At 46.8% G+C, this 23,801-nt stretch overlaps 2 protein-coding genes across 2 annotated transcripts in view; one reads left to right on the top strand and one right to left on the bottom strand.

Moving 5' to 3' along the window:
* LOC144891290 (uncharacterized) overlaps positions 1-23,801 on the top strand; it is a 981,422-nt gene that overhangs the window by 304,281 nt on the left and 653,340 nt on the right. The window lies entirely within an intron of this gene.
* The window catches only part of ODAD2 (outer dynein arm docking complex subunit 2), an 89,821-nt gene that overhangs the window by 34,689 nt on the left and 31,331 nt on the right, over positions 1-23,801 (bottom strand). Inside the window, exon 6 of the mRNA XM_078771080.1 lies at positions 1,742-1,852. Coding sequence (XP_078627206.1) covers positions 1,742-1,852 — 111 coding nt within the window. The remainder of the gene's footprint in view (positions 1-1,741; positions 1,853-23,801) is intronic.

Here is a 23,801-nt window from a genome sequence, read left to right as displayed (position 1 = left end):
CTCACAGATAGACATGCAATATTGTTTGTGAAGTGCAACATGCTGTCTTTTGATTAAATCCATCAGCGAAGCGACAATTAGGCACAACTAGTATACAGTCACGTGAAAAAGTAAGTACACCCCATGTAGAAGTTTTGACTTTTTCAACATATTTCAACATACAGCTATTTGATCTTCATTTCAATAATATTGATAGATAAAGGTGATATAATATAACAAATATCATGAAACATTTACATTTTGTAGTCCATTGTATAATTTAAATAAACATAACTGCAAATTTCGCATGTGGAGAAAGTAAGCACACCCCTACATTTATCACTACTTCAAATACCTAAAATTAGAATCAGGTGCACCAGCTCAGGTGCAAATGATTAGAACATCGTTAGAGAGGATCTTGGAGGAACCTGTCTTATTTAAACCTCAGACATTTAGTTTGGTTTGCTCTTTGTTGTTGAAGTGTGTGGCGTCACCATGCCTAGATCAAAAGAGCTCTCTGAGGCCTACAGAAAGAAGGTTATAGATGCCTACGAATCTGGGAAGGGATGTAAAAAGATCTCAAATTTTAAATCAATCATTCGACTGTCCGGAAGATCATCTACAAGTGGAGAAGATTCCAAACAACTGACAACTTGTTCAGGCCAGGCCGCCCCAGCAAGTTCAGCCCGAGAGCAGACCGCAAGATGCTGAAAGAAGTCTCTAAGAATCCCAGAAGGTCATCACGGGACCTACAGGTAGCTCATGCCACTGTTGATGTCAAAGTGCATGAGTCTACCATTAGAAAGAGGCTGCACAAATTTGATCTGCATGGGAGGTGTGCCAGGAGGAAACCTTTGCTGTCCAGAAAGATCATCAGGGCAAGAATAAAGTTTGCAAATGAACACTGAGGCAAAGACCAGCACTTCTGGAACAATGTGCTCTGGACAGATGAGTCAAAGGTAGAGCTATTTGGCCACAGTACCAGAAGACATGTTTGGTGAAAACTAAAGACAGCATTTGACCACAAGGACCTGATACCAACTGTAAAGCATGGTGGTGGAAATATTATGGTTTGGGGCAGTTTTGCTGCATCAGGGCCTGGGCAGCTCACCATCATAGAATCCACTATGAATTCTTCATTGTACCAGAGGGTGCTTGAGGATAATGTGAGGTCATCTGTCGGAAAATTGAAGCTCAACTGAAGGTGGACCTTGCAACATGACAATGACCCTAAACATACCAGTAAATCCACCAAGGAATGGCTGAAAAGAAAGAAATGGAGGGTTCTGGAATGGCCAAGTCAAAGCCCGGATCTAAATCCCATCGAGATGTTGTGGGGGGATTTGAAACGAGCTGTGCATGCAAGAAACCCCTCAAACATCGCACAGCCGAAAGAATTCTACATGGAGCAGTGGGCAAATTTTCTCTCAGTTGATGTCAGAGACTGATAGACATTTATAAGAAACGCCTACTTGAGGTTGTTTCTGCCAAAGGGGGTAATACCACCGATTAGAGCCAAGGGTGGACTTACTTTTTCCACATGCGAAATTTGCATTTATGTTTATTTAAATTATACAATGGACTACAAAATGTAAATGTTTCATGATATTTGTTATATTGTATCACCTTTATCTGTCAATATTGTTTAAATGAAGATCATATAGCTGTATGTTGAAATATGTTGAAAAAGTCAAAACTTTACATGGGGTGTACTTACTTTTTCACGTGACTGTATGATAAAGGAAAGTGGCTGGGGCCTCACCTTAAAGATTGCACTGGCACAGAGTTTCTGCAGCTCTGACTTATTGTTTCTCAGGTACTGAACAAGATCTGGTATCATTCCCTCCAGTTTGATTGCCATCCGACAGCACTTCTGTATTAATGACAATTTCAATTATTATAACTAGAGAGTTCATAGAACACTTTACCCCACATAGTGCTTGGGTATATAATTCCAATGAAATAAAATAGTGATTTTAAAACTCGTTTTAAAATTCTGGAACTTTATCACCATTGAAGCAGTCTTGTACACTGTCTTGTTTAACATTCCAAGTACTACAACTATCGGGGATGCCTTTTGTGGTGGTTGTACATCCTAACGCAAGCCGAGGGCCAAATCGTCCCCATTCTTCCCTTCAGCCGAATTCGGCAGGGTAGCGCGGTCACGATCAGATTGCCGATCGGTCCCCATGGACCGGCCTTTTCCTGTCTGTCTCTCTCTCTCTCTCTCTCTCTCTCTCTCTCTCTCTCTCTCTTCTCTTCTCTTCTCTTCTCTTCTCTTCTCTTCTCTTCTCTTCTCTTCTCTTCTCTCTCTCTCTCTCTCTCTCTCTCTCTCTCTCTCCCCTCTCTGTCGCCACCTGCTGGCCGTTTGTATGCTGGTTGTACTGTCATGGCGTCTGCTTGTGGAGGCCTGTGAGTGCTCTGTGTTGTTGCTCCATTCCCCCCCCCCCCCCCCGTTTTCCCCCCTCTGTGTCCTTGTACCTGTTCGTGGAGTCTTCCTGGTGATTCCCATATACGTTGAGACGGGAGAGAGAGCCGGAGAGCACAGGGTGATCGCTGGTAAGGGTTCGCCGTTTTTGGGCGTCGCCCGATCGGTGTTTGCTCCTTCATCTTAAACCTCTATTTCCTTTTTTCCTTTCGTTTATCTTTCCTTCAGTTTGTTTTGTTGCCTCCCTTTTCCGAAGTTAGGGAAATCGGAGAGGTCTGATTGCTTCCCATTCCCGGAGTTCGGGTAGGGAAGATTGTATTATATATTCACCCTCCCCGAGTTGGGGAGGGGTTGTAAGTGCAGCTGTTCCAGCATGGCAGCTGCACTATCTCGATTTACGGCCTTTCAGAGCCTGACCCGTAAGCACGGGTTCTTTTGTGTACCTCCGGAACGTGAGGTTAGTGTCGAGGACGTTGTCCTCGCAACCGGTCGTGTTGTCGGGATCGACAAGGTTGTTGCCGCTTCGCGGATGAACAAGCGGATCGTTATTTTTCTGTCCGACGTGGATTGTGTCCCACAAATTGTCGAACAGGGTTTGACAATCGATCCAGATCTATTTGTAATGTTTTCCCCACTAGATAGCCCAGCGATAAAAGTCGTGATATCAAATTGCCCCCCATTTGTATCCGACGATGTACTAATTAAAGAATTGTCCCGATACGGTACCATCGTGTCTCGTATCTCCATGATTCCCTTCGGGTCACGAAACAACGATTTAAGGCACGTGGTTTCATTCCGGCGGCAAGTGTTTATGATTTTAAAAAATTCCCAGAAGGATTTAAACCTTATAATAAAATTAAAACATCAACAGAACGAATATACAGTGTACGTGTCCACCAACGTTCTAAAATGTTTTGGCTGCGGACAATTTGGGCATGTTAAGCATGACTGCCCCCGAAAAGAGAATTCTCCACAAGTACAACCTCCCCTCCGAACCGGGAATAAGCAACCCCCCCACCTTCCCACCACCGATCCAAACCCTTCCACCACCGACCCAAGCCTTCCCACCACCGACCCAAGCCTTCCCACCACCGAACCAAACCTTCCCACCACCGAACCAAGCCCTCCCGCCGCCGAACCAAGCCCTCCCACCACCGACCCGAACCTTCCCACCATCGACCCAAGCCTTACCACCACTGATCCCAATCTGTCCACCACCGACCCAAGCCCTCTTACCACCAATCCAAACCCCCCCGCCGTACCCCCCTCCCCTCCCCTTGAAACAGGGGCCCCTCCCTCTACTGAAGGATCTAATTGCAGCCATCTCCTGTTAACTATAGATCTCACCCCCCAGGCGACATCGTCCAATCACAGCTTGTTGCCTGCTACAACTGATCCTACCTCTCCCGCCGTGGTAGTCGATGGGATCCCCCTCCCGATGATCACGTCCTCCCTCCCCCCCCCCTCCCCCCAAACCCTTGCAATCTCTTCCCACTAACCAGGACGAGTTTCAATTAGTCTGCCCAAAAGGAAAAAGACATCTGCAAACAACAGATGAAAACGGTCATCTCTTTAAAAAACCTACAACTGAAAACCGACAGGCCCTCCTCTCTGGCCTAGATTTGTCCCTCGTCACAGAAAATCGTTTCTCGGTATTGGAGGACATAGATGTGGATGAATCCTCGCCCTTGTCTACTGACCTAGAAACTGATATGGTTGAACCACAAAAATTAGTACCCCCCCCCCCTCCCCTGAAGATGGCTCATTTCTCTCCCTCCCCGTCCCCCCCCCCTCTATGGACTATGCCCCATCCGATAACGTGGAGGGATGTGATGACGGTGAGGAGATAAATGATGAAAACCAGTGTGACACACCATCTGAGCCATCTGATATAGATGACTCTGTTAGTGAATGTGGTAGCCTTAAGGAAGAAGAAATCCCTCCAATCCCTCCCTCCGAGATAAAAAGGTTTCTTAAGGACACATTCCGAAAAAGGAATGTTGTAATAGAAACCTTTTTTCCGGAGCTACCTGATTTTATACATTCCGCTAAACTGATGGTAAAACGGCCCCACGTTTTTAATTTCAATTCCTCCCAACGTCACCGTTTAAAGAAGTGGTTGCAAAAAGCTAAGAATGAACTGCTATCAAAAAATTGAGTGGTGGTCACTCCTCCTTATAGCTGTAATGAGTTTTTCCATTTGTAGCCTGAATATTAACGGAGGATGTAGCTCTGTCCGTAAAGTTCAAGTAAGGGATTTTTTATTACAGAAGAAAGTTGACATTGCCCTCTTACAAGAGACCCATGCCAACGACTGCTGTGTCGCAGAGTGGTGTAGGCTCTTCCCCGGCCTGTCCTTCTTTAGTAACGGTGACTCCCGCAAAGGCGGTGTCGCAATAATTCTTAGCCCCTCCTTTTCGCCTTCATCGCTTAAATTCGACGAAATACACAAGGGATCCCTAGCATCCCTAGAATTCCACTACTGTGGAAAATTCTATACTATTTTTAATATCTATGCCCCAAGTACGCCTGTAGCTCGGCGAGTTTTTTTTAATGACCTTGGGACACACCTAACATCCCTCGACAGTCAAAACGCCCTAAAAAACCAAGACAATCATGTTTGTATTGGTGGAGATTTTAACTGCACCCTCCAACCCCAACTAGACAGGAACAGTGCAGAGCCCCATCCTGCCTCCACAATCCCTCTCACCAAATTTTTAAAACAAATGAATTTAACAGATATATGGCGGGTACAGCACCCATCAATCAGGCAATACACATGGTGTCGATGCATTCAGGGTAATATTGTACTTGCTCGCTTGGACAAGTTTTATATTAATCCTCCACTTGAACGCCTCGTTCTGTCATCCAAAATTTGCCCATCAGGATTCTCGGACCACAGCGCAACATTTCTCAAAATTTCTGCCCCCTGCCCGAAACACAAGAGTGCTTTTTGGAAATTTAATAACAACTTACTTGATGATAGTACCTTTAAGGACATTTTTCCGGAAATTTGGAATATTCTGGTTGCCTCCCAAGGGAATTTCTCAAACCTCAGACAATGGTGGGATAATGCCAAAACGCACATCAGACTGTTCTGCCAACAATATCGTGCGTATGGTGTTCAAGAGGAAAGAAAAACCACAACCTTACTTGAAGATGAAATCCTGGAATTACAGGAACAGCTTCAGGGAACCGCAAGTGTGAGCTACCAGGGAATGAGGCAACAAATCCATGGAAAAACGGCCTTACTGAATTCCATATCCGAAAGGCGAGCACAAAATGCTTTATTGCGCCTGAAGATGAGGTACATACACGACCTTGATGCTCCAACCAAATTCTTCTTCAGCCTTAAAAGGGGGGCCTCTTCGTCAATGATTACACGCTTGCTCCATGATGGGGAACTCCTTTATGAAGATGGCAGAATCAGGGAATGTGCCCGGAAACATTTTAAACAACGGTTTATGCGGCATGACATTAACCAGGATGCAATATCGGAACTTGTTTCTAACCTTCCAACATTGGCGGAGGATCAGAAGCAGCAGTTGGAGGATCCTCTTAGGTTACCTGAGCTCACCGCTGCCTTGAAGGCCTTGGAACCTGATAAAGCCCCTGGACTGGATGGGCTGACAAGTGAATTTTTCCAGTTTTTTTGGGACACCATTGGACCTCACCTACTGCGGGTATTGAATGAATGTTTAGAGGATGGACAACTGCCGTGGAGTTGCCGGAGAGCAGTCACCACCTTAATTCCTAAGAAAGCGGACACTCAACTTATAGAGAACTGGCGTCCTATTTCTGTTTTATGTACGGATTATAAAATTTTAGCCAAAGCCTTGTCTAATCGAATGAAACCTTTTATGAATGTACTAATAGGAGAACATCAATCCTTTTGTATTCCTGGACGTACTATTTTTAATAATATCTTTCTTATCCGTGATACCATTCGGTTTTGTAACAATTTTAATATGAATGTTGGTCTGTTTTTTATTGACCAAGGAAAAGCCTTTGACTGTATTGACCACATGTACCTTTTTAGAGTTTTAGAGAATTTTGGGTTTGGACCTATTTTTATCTCGTACGTTAAACTTTTGTATTGTAATATATCCAGTGTTTTTAAAATTAATCAAGTATTGTGTAGCCCCATTGACGTACAACGGGGAGTACGGCAAGGTTGCCCGCTATCTGGACTTTTATACTCTCTTGCCATCGAACCTCTTCTGCTCCAATTACGTACGCACATTTCTGGCTTCACTGGATCAATTCTTACCACACCGCTAAAAGTCTCTGCCTATGCAGATGATGTCTGTATTTATATAAAAAATAGTGCTGACGTCACTGCGGTGGCTCAGGCACTAAAAACATATTGTCAGGCTTGTTCAGGCCAGGTAAACTGGAAGAAGAGTGAAGCCCTTTGGATAGGACCTGGAGATTGCCCGCCAATTGTCCTACCAGGAGGAGTGACCTGGCAGAAAAGTGGCATTAAATACCTCGGTATTTTCCTCGGAGACAACACCTTTGAGCAGCAGAACTGGGTGGGATTACCAGACAAGGTAATGGCAAAACTGGCCCGCTGGAAAGGACTTCTTTTTCAACTTTCGTACCGCGGAAGAACTCTCGTCATTAACAATCTTGTCGCCTCTATGCTATGGCATAAGATGATATGCCTACAACCGCCCGGGAGCCTTCTTATTACACTGCAAAAGAGCATTGTCGATTTTTTCTGGAGCGGGAAACACTGGCTCCAACCCCCCGTGGCATACTTACCACTCACTGAAGGTGGCCAAGGTCTTATTGATATCCGCAGCCGGATTATGGTCTTCCGGCTTCATATCGTGCGCCAACTTGTATATGGAGATGAAGCCCTACTCTGGAGGCCTCTGGCTAACTGCATATTACAGCTTACATGCAAGCTGGGTTACGACCGAGAACTTTTCTTGATGAACCCTCATCAAATCGACTCATCCTTGCTGCCCACCTTTTACCAAGGGGTGATGAACGCCTGGCAAGCCCTGTCCTTTTCCCGTGAAATGGCAACATACAACATGGAAATGTTGTTGAATGAGCCCCTATGCTACAACCCCTTCCTGGAAAACAGCTTGAATAATAGGGGACTCGTTCAACGCTTTGTTGATGCCAAGCTGCTGCGAGTGAAAGACCTCATGACAGAGTCTGGGAGCTGCCGGCTGAGTGCTGCCGCTGTGGCACAAAAAACCGGAATAAAATCTGTCAGGATCATCTCTCGGTTCCTTCAAGGGATATCCACAACGTATCGTAATACCTGCGAGGAACTTGGCCCTTCCCCCGAGGAAACAGCGGGTGACTTCCCCAAACTCCTAGTCTTCAGCCCGCCACTTAATCTGTCCCCTGGCCTGAACAGCCCTGATGATACTGCATTATCCCTTCCCGCCTTTCCAAAGAAAACTTTGTACAACGCGTACGTTAAAATTTTATACGCAAAAACATTTTCTGAGCACCCGAGGCTTCGATGGCGGGATGTTTTACCCCCAATACCCCCCAATTGCCCCAATTGGCGAAGTTTTTATCTCTTGCCTACTCCAAAGTATGTTGGAGATATTCAATGGAAACTTGTACACTGGATTTTACCTTATAATGTTTTACTGAACCGGTTTTCTACTGCTAACTCTAATCTATGCCCTTTCTGTGCATCCATTGAAACCCTACCGCATATATACCTTGAGTGTGAACGATTGCAACCTCTTTTTACATTCCTTCAGGAACGCTTTGTGAAGCTTGGTTCCCTCTTCAATCACAATGTTTTTATTTATGGTGTTCTAGGACCGTCTTCCCTTAGAAATGTGGTTTTAATGAATTTTTTAATTGGCCAAGCCAAGTTTGCAATTTATAAATCCAGGAAGAAAAAAATGGGAAACGCTTCTGACTCGTCATATGATGTACTGCTCACCTTTAAGGCTCTTGTAAATGCAAGACTAAAGCTAGAGTACCGGTTTTTTAAAATGAACAAGAATTTAACATGTTTTAAAGAAAAGTGGGTTTTTAATGATGTCATATGCACACTTGATGATGATGATTTGATAATAATTTTTCCTTGAGACCATTTTTATTGTGTTTTGTTTCTTTATGACTGAACATTACTGATTTTTTGTACTCTTGTAATAAAAGGAAGAAACAGTCAGACAGTCTCTCTCTCTCTCTGTCGCCACCTATCGGCTGTCGGTGCATTGGGTGTAGCGTCATGGCGGCTGTGAGCAACTGCTCGGTGTTTTGGTGAGTCCATTGTGAGTTTTCCCCCCTCTCCTGCCCTCCCCTGCCCCCCCTCCCTCTCCCTCTCCTTTTCCATCCTGTGTGCTTCGGCATTGTGTTTTCATCCGTTCTGCACCCTTGTCTTCGAGAGAGAGAGGATTGAGAGCGAGCCCATTTTGGGTGCGGCCTACTGGCTTTGACGACGCTTTGTAAGCCTTTTTTGTGCTTATAATGCACGTTTATTATTTACTTTAGTTCGGTTATTTAGGTTTGATACCTTCTTGTCCGGTTCGGACAAGGGGGGAGGGGGGGGATTTCGCTGGTATGGCGAATACACGCTCTCGTTACGAGGCGTTCGAAAATTTAACGCGTAAGCACGCATTCGCATGTGTTCCGCCTGAAGGAGCTCCGGCTGAGGACATCATCCTTGCCGTGGGATCCATCATAGGAGACGGTAATGTTCGTGCGGCATCACGAATGAACCAGAAATTTGTTGTCTTCGTGTCAGAAGAAAAACTCGTTCATGACGTCGTTAGTACCGGTCTAACCATAAAAGGGGGTCATTATATTACGGTATCCCCTATGGATACGCCAGCTACCAAGATAACAATATCCAACGTCCCACCATTTGTGCCAGGCGAGAAACTCCTATCTGTTCTGTCTCGTTATGGAAAAATTGTTTCCCGAATCTCAATGATCCCGCTCGGGTGTCGCAGCGATCGTGTTAAACACGTAATGAGCTTTAGGAGGCAGGTGTACATGATCCTCCCGGATCGCGGAGCCGATACAGGTTTAAATATATCCTTTAAAGTATCGTTGGATGATCGGGAATACCACATGTATGCTTCCTCAGCCTCCTTAACTTGCTTTAATTGTGGAGAATTCGGACACGTTAAAAGATTCTGTCCTAGGGCCTCTTGTCCGAAGTGTGGTGAACCGGGACATAACGAAAGGGTTTGTAAAAAGGCCAATCCCTCCACCGCGCCTTGTGACACCCCGACCATGCTCGCTGACACCCGGACCGTATCTCCTGTTACCCCTACCGTACCTTCCGGCACCCGGACCGTATCTCCTGTCACCCCTACCGTACCTTCCGTCACCCGGACCGTACCCTCTGACACCCCGACCGCACCTTCGGACGCCCCGACCGTACCTTCTGACACCCCGACCGTACCTTCTGACACCCCGACCGTACCTTCTGACACCCCGACCGTACCTTCTGACACCCCGACCGTACCTTCTGACACCCCGACCGTACCTTCTGACACCCCGACCGTACCCTTTGACCCCCCGACCGTACCCTCTGACACCCAGACCGTACCTTCTGACACCCCGACCGTACCTTCTGACACCCCGACCGTACCTTCTGACACCCCGACCGTACCTTCTGACACCCCGACCGTACCTTCTGACACCCCGACTGAGTCGTCTGTCACACCGGTGCTTTTCGATTCCAATGTGATGACACCCACCGATGTGACTGACACAACTAGCATTGCCCCCTTTCCCGAACCCATGAACGAAGAATCCATAGTGTATGCTAAAAAGCGAAGAGCACCAGCGCCAAGCAGTTTCGCTGGTGCTGCAAAGAAGGCGGTCATGGGCGGCACCATTTCCGGTGCACATGTGTCCGAGTGTCCCTCTGACATTCCCTCACTAACTGAGAACATGAATACCGTTGTCAATGACACCAGTGAGTCTCATTATGTAAATGAGCCGAAAAATAAAATTTGTACCTCTCACCTGGAAGTTTCCGAGTGCGAAACCTCCAGTGAATGTATTACCATTTCCGAGCTGGGAAATGTTTTTCCGCTTGTCCCCCCTTTAAATACCGAGCAGACTAAGGATTCAATAAACGTTCCCACTGTACAAACGGGGCCGGCAAATCTGAGTTTGCTGGGATCTCAAACCCAAGCTCCAACCCCAGATACAAATATCCACCAAAGTGTTAACGAGTGCTCTCGGGAACACCTTGGGAAACTTGTGAAGGTGCCTCCAGACAAGACCGCGGGGGCAGCGGGTAATACCCCAGATCCTGACGACATGTTATCTGACGTGTCTGAGTCCGAAGATGACATTGAGGCAACCGCGCTGTCACAAGCGATGACAGGTCACTCGCAGGTATCCCCTCAACTCATTCTTACCTTCCTTAACGAAACGTATCGTCACCGCAACATTGTCAGTAAAGACTATTTCCCTGACTTGGCTGCATTCATTTGCACCGCAAAGTCAATAATCAAAGCGCGTGAGGATTTTGACCTGACGAAATCTGAACTCCACAGGTTAAGAAAGTTTGTTACCCGAGCAGGTGCAGAGTGTTCCCAAGCACAGGGCGATTTCATTACCACGGAATGAAAAACATTTCCTTTGCGACCTTAAACATGAATGGTGGGGGTGCAAGTCACCTCCGTCAGGCCCAAGTCAAAAACTTGTTTGACCGTAAAAAGGCAAATGTTCTTTTACTACAAGAGACCCACATCACACCTAACGTGGAACATGACTGGTGCCAAACTTTCAAAGGGCAATGCTATTTTAGCAATCTGTCAGCCTCATCTGCTGGGGTTGGGTTTTTTCTAAAGCCAGGTCTAGCTTTTGAGTCTTGTCATTTTCAGGAAGTCATAAAAGGCCGGCTTATTTCCCTTCAGCTTGCACATCAAAACTTCCGCTGTACCATTTTCAATGTGTACGCACCTAGTGAGAGCAGGGACCGAAAGGCCTTCTTCACCTCCATGGTAAACCACCTGAAATCAGTTGATCTCGACCAATGTGTGTGCATTGGTGGTGACTTTAATTGCACCTTTGACCCTTCGAAGGATAGAAATTCTGCAGAACCCCACCCCGAGTCCCATGCGGACCTATCCCGTTTCTTTAAGACGGCCGGTCTACTGGATGTTTGGCGATTGCATCACCCCAACATAGTCCAGTTTACCTGGTGTCGATGTGCCAATGGCCGGGTGTCTTCGGCAAGACTCGACCGCTGGTACATTAATGTACCCTTTAGGAACGTCGCGGCCTCTTCAGGTTGTTTTCCGTCATTGTTTTCAGACCACCATATGGTAACCTTAGATCTTTCTTTTCCTCGACCCACATGCAGAAATAGTTACTGGAAGTTTAACGTTAAACTTTTAGAAGATAGTTTATTTACAGACTCCTTTCGTGATTTCTGGGCTGAAATGAGTACTAAAAAATCTTCTTTCTCCTCAATTAGTCTCTGGTGGGATAACCTAAAGGCCCAAATTCGAGTATTTTGTCAACAATTTAATTCGCACTGTACCAATGTAAAACATATCACGATGGCTTGCTTGGAAGCAGACATCTTAAGGTTAGAGAGCAAGTTGGCCAATGAGAGCAACCCAGTGAACTATCGGTTGCTACTCGAGAAGAAGGCCCAATTAAGGGATTTGATCCATGAAAAAGCAGCGGGCACACTGGGTAGACTAATAATACAGAATATAAAGGTTTCAGATACCCCGACTAAGTCTTTCTTTCACCTAGAAACTGTAGATAAACCAACACGACTTATATCTTCGGTTTTGGACCCAGGGGGGAACATCCTAACAAATCCGAGTGATATAAGATTAAATGTAATCGATTTCTTTTCTGAACTTTTCAAGGCCAAAACAGTTTCTCACGAAATGATGAATGTTTTGACCTCTCATCTTCCTTCCGTGGCTGAGGCCCAACGTCTGGAACTGGATGCTCCAATTACCCTTCCAGAGCTAACCGGTGCACTCGCTGAGATGGAGTCGGGAAAAGCCCCTGGCATCGATGGCCTACCGGCCGAATTTCTTTCGGCATTCTGGGACATTTTGGGCCCAGAGCTGCTCAATGTTCTGGATGCATCTCTTTTATCCAGAGAATTACCGCTCAGTTTTAGAAGAGCAGTACTCTGCCTGCTACCCAAGACTGGCGATCTCCGACACCTGTCAAACTGGCGTCCGATCTCTTTGTTGTGCACGGATTACAAACTGTTTTCCAAGGTCCTTGCGAACCGGTTGAAGACAGTTATTGGGGACCTGGTGTCACCTGATCAAAGTTGCGGCATCCCTGGCAGATCCATCTATGACAACATATTCCTAGTCAGAGATTTGTTAACTGGTAAATGTGTCAAAGAGGATTTTGGATTGGTGTTTCTTGACCTTGCAAAGGCCTTTGATAGCATTGATCATGAGTTTTTGTGTCATGTGTTACAAGCTTGCGGGCTCGGCACTAATTTTAGAGCCTACATAGCTTTGTTATATGCAAACATCTCCAGCTTGATCAAAGTTAACAACGAATTTTGCCCACCCATAAAGGTTCAGAGAGGGGTAAGGCAAGGTTGTCCACTTTCAGGTCTATTATTTGCCCTCGCCTTGGAGCCCCTCTTAATCGCCCTCAGAAAGGATATCCCTGGACTTGTCCTTTCTCCAGGACACCCACCTTTGACCCTGTCAGCTTATGCCGACGACCTTTGTGTCATTATAAAAAGAAAATGCGACAGTGACGCCATGGCAAAGTGTTTGTCGGACTTCAACCTTGCCTCATCATTAAGGTGTAATTGGGGGAAAAGCAAGGCTCTGTGGATCCCCTTTCCAAAAAATGACTTACCTATGCCACCGTTATTACCACCACCTCCCCTTCCTGCAGAGCTAGTGTGGGCAAACGATGGCATCAAGTATTTGGGCGTCTTCCTCGGTCCTCCTCAGTATGCCCAGAACAATTGGGACAGGATCATTGACCAGGTAGATGGGCGTTTGAGCCGATGGAAAAGAGCTCTACCCCACCTTTCCTATAAGGGTCGCGCGCTAGTTGTCAACAACCTCGTCACTACCCTTTTGTGGCACCGGTTCATCTGCCTGCAACCACCGGAGGTTTTGCTCCAAGCTATCCAGAGGAAACTGGTGGATTTTTTTTGGGGAGGCTACCACTGGCTTCGACCCAGCGCCATATGTTGTCCCTTGGCCGAGGGTGGTCATGGCCTAGTCGATGTGAAATGCCGCCTGTTGGCCTTCTGGCTCTGCTCCATCCAACGCTTGCTTTATGCAGAACACCTACCAGGAAAGCCCTTAGCCTGCTCCATTCTTCAACGAGCTGGGAGGCTCGGATACGGACAGGAACTTTTCCTGACCAACCTTCAACACGTCGATACATCTCTGCTCCCAGTCTTTTATCAGAGCCTCTTGAATGCCTGGCAGGGCGTTTCAATAAGTCGCCAAACAGACTCGTATGGCACTAACATGTATGCACACGAGCCTTTATTTTTCAACCCCCTTTTCCCCGATATCCCGAGGAGTCGCGACTTCTGCCAGCATTTTATAGTGGCCAACATCCTGAAAGTGTGTCATCTCCGACACGACTCTGGACAGGGATGGAAGCCTGCGAACGAGCTGGCGGACCTAACAGGTGTTCGGTCCAGGAGACAAATCGGGAACATACTAAGAGCGGTGATCCGAAGGGGCCACCAGCTAGGCCTACATTGGACGCAGGACGCAGAGGTTGAGCCCACAGTCCCAAAATTAGGTGTCGCTTTTACCCCAAATGAGCTGCCCCCCATGAGCGCAGGGTCACCCCCCTTCCATGTTATGAGCAGCAAGAGTATTTATAGGTCTTGTGTGAAACTTCTTCATGGGGACCCACCTCTAGCTGGGGTTACCCGGTGGAAAGGACTCTTGCCTCCTGGTCCCCCCTCTGAGCCTTTATGGGATACAATGTATGCTGGACTTATTTCTAAAAGAACAGGTGACCTTCAGTGGCGTTTGGCCCACTGGATTGTTCCTTCCAATGCTGTCATTCGTTTTTTTTCCCCCCCATTTCTGGCTGTTGCCCCTTTTGTCCGGTGAGGGAAGATTTGTTTCATGCTTTCATTAATTGTGAAAGACTTTCTCCTTTGTTTCATTGGTTAAATTTTATTTCCCATAGATTGCAGGTTACCTTTTCTTTGAAAGCTTACATCTTTGGCTTTCCTCCCAAAAAGGGAACCACATCTATTGTATTCGGGTTCCTAACCGCTACTGCTAAACTGGCCGTATACCTGTCGCGGAAGGCGAAGCTGGGCGGCAGACCCATGCAGGAATGCAGTATTATGGTGTTTTTTAGTTCGTTGGTGTCAGCAAGGCTCAAGCTTGAATTTGGCTGTGTCCAAACTGCAAACGACCTTGCAAATTTTGTTGCGACCTGGTGTGTTGGAGGGATTTGTGAGGTCCAAGATAACAAATTGTTAATTTCTGTATAATACAGTGTGGGTGTTTCTTATACACTGTTCCATGCTTCTCCTTGCCGGCGTTCCCCCCCCCCCCCCCTCCTGGTCTTGACCTACTCTTTCTTTCTTAAGTCTCTCCTCAGGGTTGCAGATGCGATTGTAAATTTGTACATATATAATTATGCCTAGTTTAGAAATTATGCCTAGATTTTCTCCTCGTGTGTTTTTTTTGGTATTTGCACCTTTTCTGTCGCTTGGTTTGCAGTGCACCGATTGTTTTTTCCTTCCGGGATGGCTATGATTTTACTGATTTTCCTGGATGAATTGCTTTTGGTGGTACTCTTGTTTTATACTTTTATAATAAAAAGAGCTTAAAAGTCGAAAGTCTCTCTCTCTCTCTCTCTCTCTCTCTCTCTCTCTCTCTCTCTCTCTCTCTCTCTCTCTCTCTCTCTCTCTCTCTCTCTCTCTCTCTCTCTCTTTCTTTCTCTTTTTCTCTTTCTCTTTCTCTTTCTCTTTCTCTAACTCTAACTCTAACTCTCTCTCTAACTCTCTCTCTCTAACTCTCTCTCTCTAACTCTCTCTCTCTAACTCTCTCTCTAACTCTGTCATGGCCCCGACTTTGTGAAGGCGGGGACACACCATCCTAGATGTGGGGGATATCTGGGTCGGTCCTGGGAGATCAATCAGCTGTCTCCGTGCCGCTGGCTTGTTCAAGAGAACTGCCTGGGACTACACAACAACAACAACAACAACAACAAATCCAAGTACTGCAAAGCTGGAGGTTTTTGGAAGCGGTAAGAAGGTGATTAGTGTTCTACAGTGTTCAAGTATATAATTAAATTTAAATAAAATAAAGATTGCAAAGGTTGTCTAAAAAAATTAATTCCTGAAGTTTACCGCCATTGACGCAGTGGCTATTACTGTACACCACCCTATCTAACACGTTACATTAGTTATTTGTGGCTGTTCTTTGTGTCCTTCATGACATCCTTAAAAACAGTAAGTTTTCTGTTTGGAATAATTTTCAATTTTGTTTGACTGCCAGACAGGCAGACAGAGGAAAATAATTATCTCACTCCTCTCTGCGCATGTGTGATCGGGACAAATTAAAAGCCAAAGTGCTGCTAAACTGCAGGGTTGTTTTCCGATTCATTTTCCGATTTGTATTCAAAATATAACATTCAATTGAAATAAGTTGTTCCTCGATCATAAACTAACGTTTATGGATGGACAGAAGTGAACCTATTGCTTAACCCCACTTTTGGATTCGCACGCATACGGTAATAACATAAGCTTCTTTTTTCTTTCTTGGTTTGATTTGTACCAGAAATGGATCCGGGGGTCGTGTTAGCGTAGGAATCTCAGATAACATGATTTTAAAATAGGGCAGATTGAAAATTTATAAGAAAGATTCAATGGAGGCCATAAGCTGAGGGCAGCTTTACTGGGATAGAGAACGAGTTATAATAAATGGCCACGATGAAGGCCACGACACGAATAGCTTTAAGAAAATGGCAGGACTGAGTCACTCAGCCAAGTGCAAGTTCTACAAGGTTGAAATAGAAAGCACTGGCAACCTTATGGTCAAATTAACAATGAAATATACCACAGTTAGAAAATTTGAGTTTGAAAATTATGACTGCGAGTTACTCAGGTGTTTTAGTCAGTAGTTAGGAAATTTCAAGTTAAAATATTATTTACTTTCATAATTTTAGTGAACAATTATTCCTTACGTTTTCTGGCCAATAACTTTTTTTTTCCTTAATAGGCTAGTGGCCAAATAAAAAAAGGGGCCTAAAATGTGAGAAACCCCTACCCACGGTAGAACAAGTCACAACCTATTTTTTCTTGAAGAGGGATGTTTGGGGAGTTAGAAAATCATGGTTGTGAACCTGAGATCATTGCACAACATTTTGAAAATCACGTTTACATATGTACCACTGCAGACTGCAAAAATGGATTTAATCGCCACAGATTTTGGCTCATATTGGCTCATATATTTGTTAATACTGGTGCTACAAACACAAATTTGGTACCAAAATGTGCGGAATGATGACATATATATGTGTAAAAACCATTTGTGATGTAACAAAGGCTTTTGTGTGACCTACAGGCAAAAATAGTGGGATTTTGCGCAATAAATCAGCTTCGGGTTTACCAATAAATATCAACTAAACAATTAATTTCTTCATAAGTATTTGAGTTGTATTACTACATATTACATCAAAATAACCCTCTATCATTCTCCTTTTTAGAAATACTAGGGCATGCCCGTACTATATATATATCTAAAAGTATATCGGACCGGTAGTTGTCGAGAAACAGCGGTCACAGACATACAAACAAACAAACAAACGTACAAACAAACATACACACAGAGATTACTGGAATTATAGATAGATAACTCATAAAGATAAATCCGTTGAATTAATAGAGTTATTACCGAAACCATATGTCACCCCCCCTAAAAGTAACCGACATTGATTAATTTATAATACATGTATATGCATTAACCAAACAAGAATTATTTTAAATCCAGTTGCAGAAAATCAATTTTGAGCTTGATTGCCTTTTTCTAAAACGACTGATATATACTTATCTTTAATTATTTCATTTCAGATGCTTGTGCTGACAATTGATCTGCAATTATGGATCTGGAACCACCTGTTGTGAAACGTCGTAAAATTGACACTGACCACTGCATCATATGCTTTAAACCCCTCAACCCTAAAAAGCAAGAAGTTGTAAAGAACCCAACATTTAATGGTTTGAGTGCAATCTTCAAAGCAAGTCAAATCAGAAAAGATGACGTTTATGAAAGTATCTGGCCTTTGCAACAAGACATATTGAGTCTTGATTTGAAAGTATCATTCCACAAATCGTGTCGGGCCAAGTATACCAGCAAGTCAAATATCTCCACATCCAACCCCAGTGAGAGTGACCAGCAACCATGCACGTCTGCTGCAACAGAACACACAAGAATCAGCAGAAATGAAACGGCTGGGTTTGACATCAGGACTAACTGCTTCATTTGTGGAAAATCCAACACTTCCAGAAACAAGCTTACACCGGTATCTACAGGAACTGGACAGTCCACCAGAGAAAAAGTTCTGGCAGCAGCTGACAAAAGACAAGACAATAAAATACACATGCGCATGCTTGCCTTTCCAGATTTGTTCGCCTATGATGCCAAGTACCACAGGTTATGCTATTCACACTATATTTCAGAACGGAACATCACTGCTGCAATTCGTAAATCAGGAGAGGAAACAATGGGCACATTACATGATGAAGCTTTTGATGATCTGAAATGTTATCTGGAACAAACTGTGTTCTCCAAAACTAAGACAGTGACACCCCTCGTTCACCTGAAGGATGAATACGTTGGATATTTGGTTTCACTGGGTACCACGAATGCAGAACAGTATAAAACTTGGAAGTTGAAGGAGCGATTAACTAAATATTATGGTGACCAAATAGTCTGTGTAACATTTGATGGCCACACTGACATCATATGCTCTTCTTCTGTGACCTTAGGTGATGCCCTGAGAAAAGCCACGATTCTGCAGAGCATGACTGATGAACCAGAATATGAAGACATCCCGTCTGATGTACCATCAGCCATAGATAGTGAAATGCATACTTTGCATGCTGCAGCTGGTATCCTGAGGAAGCACATGGCTGATATCGAGCATGTTGGAAATATGTATGCACCTGTCGAGGAAACAGATATTCAGCACTGTGCAGAATTCGTTCCTAATACACTCTACGACTTTATTCAGTGGTGCACCAGTGAGAAATCACACACGAATGTAACCAGCTGTAGTGATGAAGGTGTTATGAAGAACAACCTGAGGACGATCGCCATTTGTCACAATATAATATCACAGAGCCGTCGAGTGTACTCCACAATAACGCTTGGTTTAGCCTTGCAGGTGCATCATGAATTGGGAAGCAAGCATCTCATTGACATGCTTCATGAATTAGGACACTGTGTGTCCTATGATGAGGTGAGACGTTTCCTCACGTCTGTGGCTGTTGATCAAACTGCCTCGGAGGGTATTTACATGTCAAAACCCATGAAAACCAACAAACGAGATAAATTGATGGTGGATTCAGAAGTACTTTTCCGGCGGCTGCTTGCTGTCAAAGAAACGCGATGTCAGTTTGGAACAAGTCCTGACACATGAACTGGCTCCTGTGCCACCGTCCCTCTTCAACAATGATGGGACAATGCGAAAAACCAACAAGGAGGATCTGGCAAAGAAGTTAGAAGCTAATTGCGAGGAAGTCCAGGTGCTCGAACCCTCTGACCAACATGATACTGCTTATGTCATTGATGGGATGGCACTACTTCAGGCACTTGATGAAGCCCAGTTTGACACATTTGACGATCTCGGACGTACCATAATGCAGAAGATTCAGTCACTGCTTGCTAGTAACCAAGGTGTGACATCAGTTACATTGGTTTTTGACAGGTATGATGTACCACTCTCTATCAAGCAGCTGGAAAGAGAACGTCGCACTGGTGGAGAGTCAACACCCAGATATGTCATCGATGGACAACGCACAGTTCCAAACTACAGGAAGTTCCTGAAGAACACCACAAACAAATCAGCGCTTGCCGATTTCCTCTGCAGTTACTTGACAGTAGCCGCCCAATTGCAGCTTGAGGAAAACCAATCTGTCACACTGGCAGGAGGCTTTAACGATGGCCTGCTAGTTAAAGTTGTGGATCATAGAGGCATCCGGGAACTACCTGAATTGTTCAGCACACATGAGGAGGCTGACACACGGCTCCTGCTACATGCTATCCATCTCACCAGAGCACACTCAAGGGTCATTGTACGATGTGATGACACCGACGTGTTGGGTATTTACCCAACAATACCCTCCGAGGCTGTGGGAAAGGCATGTTTGGGGACACCAAAGTGTACATGAATGCAGGTCACTGTACAAAAACAACGAATCGTCAGAGATTCATTCCTGTCAACAGAATAACGGACGACATCGGTCAGGATACGTCAAGTTGCTTGCCAGCATCACATGCTATAAGTGGCTGTGACACAACCTCCTCGCTGTTCAAAGTCGGGAAACGCACTGCATATTCGAAACTCAAGCAAAACATTGCACACTTGGCACCACTGTCACGGTTAGGCCAAACCAGAGATACAACCAATGTCGGCAGCACTGCCACAAAATATGCTCTGTCGTTGTATGGTTCAAAGTCAAGTCACACACTCGACCAACTTCGTTATGTTTATGCCTGCACAAGTGACAAACGGGCATCTCTCTTCCCACCAACAGACGATGCTTTCGAACAACATCTGAAGCGAGCAAATTACCAGGTGGCGATATGGACCCACAGCCATGTAGCGAAGCCTGTACTTTGGAACCCCGATGGTAATGGATGGCAGGTCAGAGACAACAAACTTGAGCCTGTCATGTTCCAAAAGGATGCAGCCCCAAGGGAGGTTCCAGATCTCACGCATCTCTACTGCACCGACGATGGCTGTAGGCAGAGCAGAACATGTCATTGTATCTCTGCAGGACTGACCTGCACTGAATTCTGCTCGTGTAGTGCAGACGATTGTCCAAATGTTGATGATTCTGTTGTCTTTGACGACAGCACTGATGAAGAGCGTGACTGAACTTTTTAATGTATTACATGTATTACTTCATGTAATAGATGTACATAAGTTACAGTGCATGTTATGAATTCATTATCGTCATATGTGAAATAGCTTATATCAACATGATGTCTATAAAAGTCACTTTCACAATTGTGTCAGAATCTTAAGTCAATTCTTCATGTTGCATATCTGCTTCGGGATTTCTATCGGTCAGCATCAGTGGGGCGACATATGACTTCAGTTATAACTATATCATTTCAGTGACAATTATATCATTAGATATATTTTTCAAAGGGTAAATAAACTTGGATTATGTTGATGTAACAAGTATGACTGCAAGTCCAATATTTTTGAAGTAATTAATGTTTTTGTTGATATTTATTGGTAAACCCGAAGCTGATTTGTTGAGTAAAATTCCACTATTTTTGCCTGTAGGTCACACAAAAGCCTTTGTTACATCACAAATGGTTTTTACAGATATATATGTCATCATTCCGCACATTTTGGTACCAAATTTGTGTTTGTAGCACCAGTATTAACAAATATATGAGCCAATATGAGCCAAAATCTGTAGCGATTAAATCCATTTTTGCAGTCTGCAGTGGTACATATGTAAACGTGATTTTCAAAATGTTGTGCAATGATCTCAGGTTCACAACCATGATTTTCTAACTCCCCAAACATCCCTCTTCAAGAAAAAATAGGTTGTGACTTGTTCTACCTTGGGTAGGGGTATGCCACCCAAAACCTCATTTGGCCACTAGCCTATAAGCTTCTGCTTGTTTGTGCTAGAGATTATGAATCATATTCACTGAAATAACAGCTCGTGAACTGGAGTAATGGACTTTAAAAAATGGACTAAAACTAGTTGGCCAATTAAAAATATTCCATTTGCGCTATTGTATTGTCTTGTAGCGGTTACCGCTGGATGTACATAATCGCCTTGCACCGGCCAGAACACGGCCAGACGCGCCTCTCCCGGGCATGCCCGGACTCACTGTTCCCGGGCACGCCCGAACCTCCCGGGCACGCCCGGTCTCGTCTTTCCCGGGCATGCCCGCTCTCGCCTTTCCAGGGCTCGCCCAGAGCGTCCGGGCATGCCCGCTATCGCCTTTCCAGGGCTCGCCCAGAGCGTCCGGGCATGCCCGCTATCGCCTTTCCAGGGCACGCCCAGAGCGTCCGGGCATGCCCGCTATCGCCTTTCCAGGGCTCGCCCAGAGCGTCCGGGCATGCCCGCTATCGCCTTTCCAGTGCTCGCCCAGAGCGCCCGGGCACGCCCAGCCTCGACTTGCCAGGCCGCAGCCAAACACGCCCGGGCAGGTCCAGACTCGCCTTTCCAAGGCTCGCCCTTGATACCCGGGCATGCCCGGTATAGCTATTGCCGGGCAAACTTCCCGACATAAATGTGTATATATATTGTTGCCCGAAAAACGGGCTTGTCAGAATACCTGAGCTGTTTTGTTTCAATAAAGCAACTCGGACGAAATCCGTCTTTGGTCGCGTCAATTCTTTCGACTCGCGTTGGAGCGCAGTTCCTTCATTGGTGACCTCCCGACATGGATACGGCAGTGACGCTTAAACTGCCTACCTTCTGGGAGACTCACGTGGCTGTTTGGTTCGCCCAGGCGGACTCTCAGTTCGCCCTGCGAGGCATCACCGCGGACGACACCCGCTTCCACCATGTTGTGGCGGCGCTCGGTTCCACCACCGCGGCCCGCGCCTTGAGCCTCCTCCAGCACCCGCCGGCTGCTGACAAATACGACGCGCTGAAGACGCTCCTCCTCGGCGCTTTCGCCCTCTCACCGGCAGCACGCGCACGGCGCCTGCTTGACCTGCCCGAGCTCGGCGACACGCGCCCGTCCGAGCGCATGGACTATATGCTCTCGTTGCTCGCCGAGCACTCTCCGGCATTCCTGTTCCGGGAGCTGTTCCTCCGTCAGCTGCCGAACCCGGTACGCCTCGCCCTGGCTGGCACGTTGATCACGGATTCCCGCGCCCTCGCCAGGGAAGCCGATAAGATCTCCTCGGTGGGCCAGCACATCGGCGCGGTTACCTGGAGCCCGCCGCCGTCCGAGGCGACGCCCACGACGCCCGAGCGCCCTGCGCGGTTGGAGGCCGAACTGCCGGTGCAACTGGCGGCCGCCACGCCGCACCGCCCGCTTCCGACACGACGGCCGGGGCCTCCACCTGACCGGGCGTGGTGTTATTACCATGCCAGGTTCGGACACAAGGCTCGGACGTGCCGGCCCCCGTGCACTTTCGGCAGGTCGGGAAACGGCCGGGCCGGCGTTCATTCCCAGCCATGAGCGCCGGCCACTCGGGCAACTTGCTGTTTATTCGGGACAAAGCGTCTGGACGGCGTTTCCTGTGTGACACCGGTGCCCAACTGAGCGTCATACCTGCCTCCGAGCAGGACAGGCTGGACGCAGTTTGCGGCCCCTCTTTGGTCGCTGCTAATGGCTCGGCCATACGCACTTTCGGCCCACGCGTCGTCACCCTCTGCTTCGGCAGCCAGCGCTTTCAATGGACTTTTGTTACCGCCAGCGTCCCCGTGGCTTTGCTGGGCGCCGACTTCCTCTGCGCGCACGGGCTGCTGGTCGACGTCAAACGACGTCGCCTTGTCCACGCCGAGACCTTCAGCTCCCTGGCGTGCACAATGAGCAGCTCCGCGCCGACCGAACTGGCGTGCGCCCTCCCGGCAACGAACGAGTTTGCTCGCCTGCTCATGGAATTCCCGGCCCTCACGCGGCCGACGTTTTCGGCCGTCGCGGTGCGGCACGGGATCGAGCACCACATACCCACTACGGGCCCGCCGGTCTACGCCAGGGCCCGCCGCCTCGACCCAGCCAAGCTCGCCGTGGCAAAGGCCGAATTCGACGCGTTGGAGCACCTCGGCATCGTGCGGCGCTCCGATAGCGCGTGGGCCTCGCCACTGCACATCGTGCCAAAGCCGGGGGGTGGATGGCGCCCGTGTGGCGACTACCGCCGTCTCAATGACGCTACCACCCCTGACAGGTACCCGATCCCGCATATTCAGGACTTTTCCGCCCGTTTGGCGGGACGGGTCATCTTTTCGAAAATTGACCTGATACGGGGCTACCACCAGGTACCTGTCCGGGCGGCTGACGTCCCGAAGACGGCCGTCATCACGCCGTTCGGCCTGTTCGAATTTTTGCGGATGCCGTTTGGCCTCAAGAACGCGGCCCAGGCGTTCCAGCGCTTGATGGACGGCGTGCTGCGCGACCTGCCGTTTCTTTTCGTCTATCTGGACGACATCCTCGTCGCCAGCACGTCCCGCGCCGAGCACCTCCTCCACCTCCGAACACTGTTCGGTCGCCTCAGCGAGCACGGCTTAATT

This window comes from Myxine glutinosa, chromosome 1 (assembly GCF_964187855.1).
Source record: "Myxine glutinosa chromosome 1, kmMyxGlut1.1, whole genome shotgun sequence".
Taxonomy (NCBI): domain Eukaryota; kingdom Metazoa; phylum Chordata; class Myxini; order Myxiniformes; family Myxinidae; genus Myxine; species Myxine glutinosa.
Note: the sequence above shows the minus strand (reverse complement) of the source record. Positions and strands in the feature narration are given on the sequence as shown.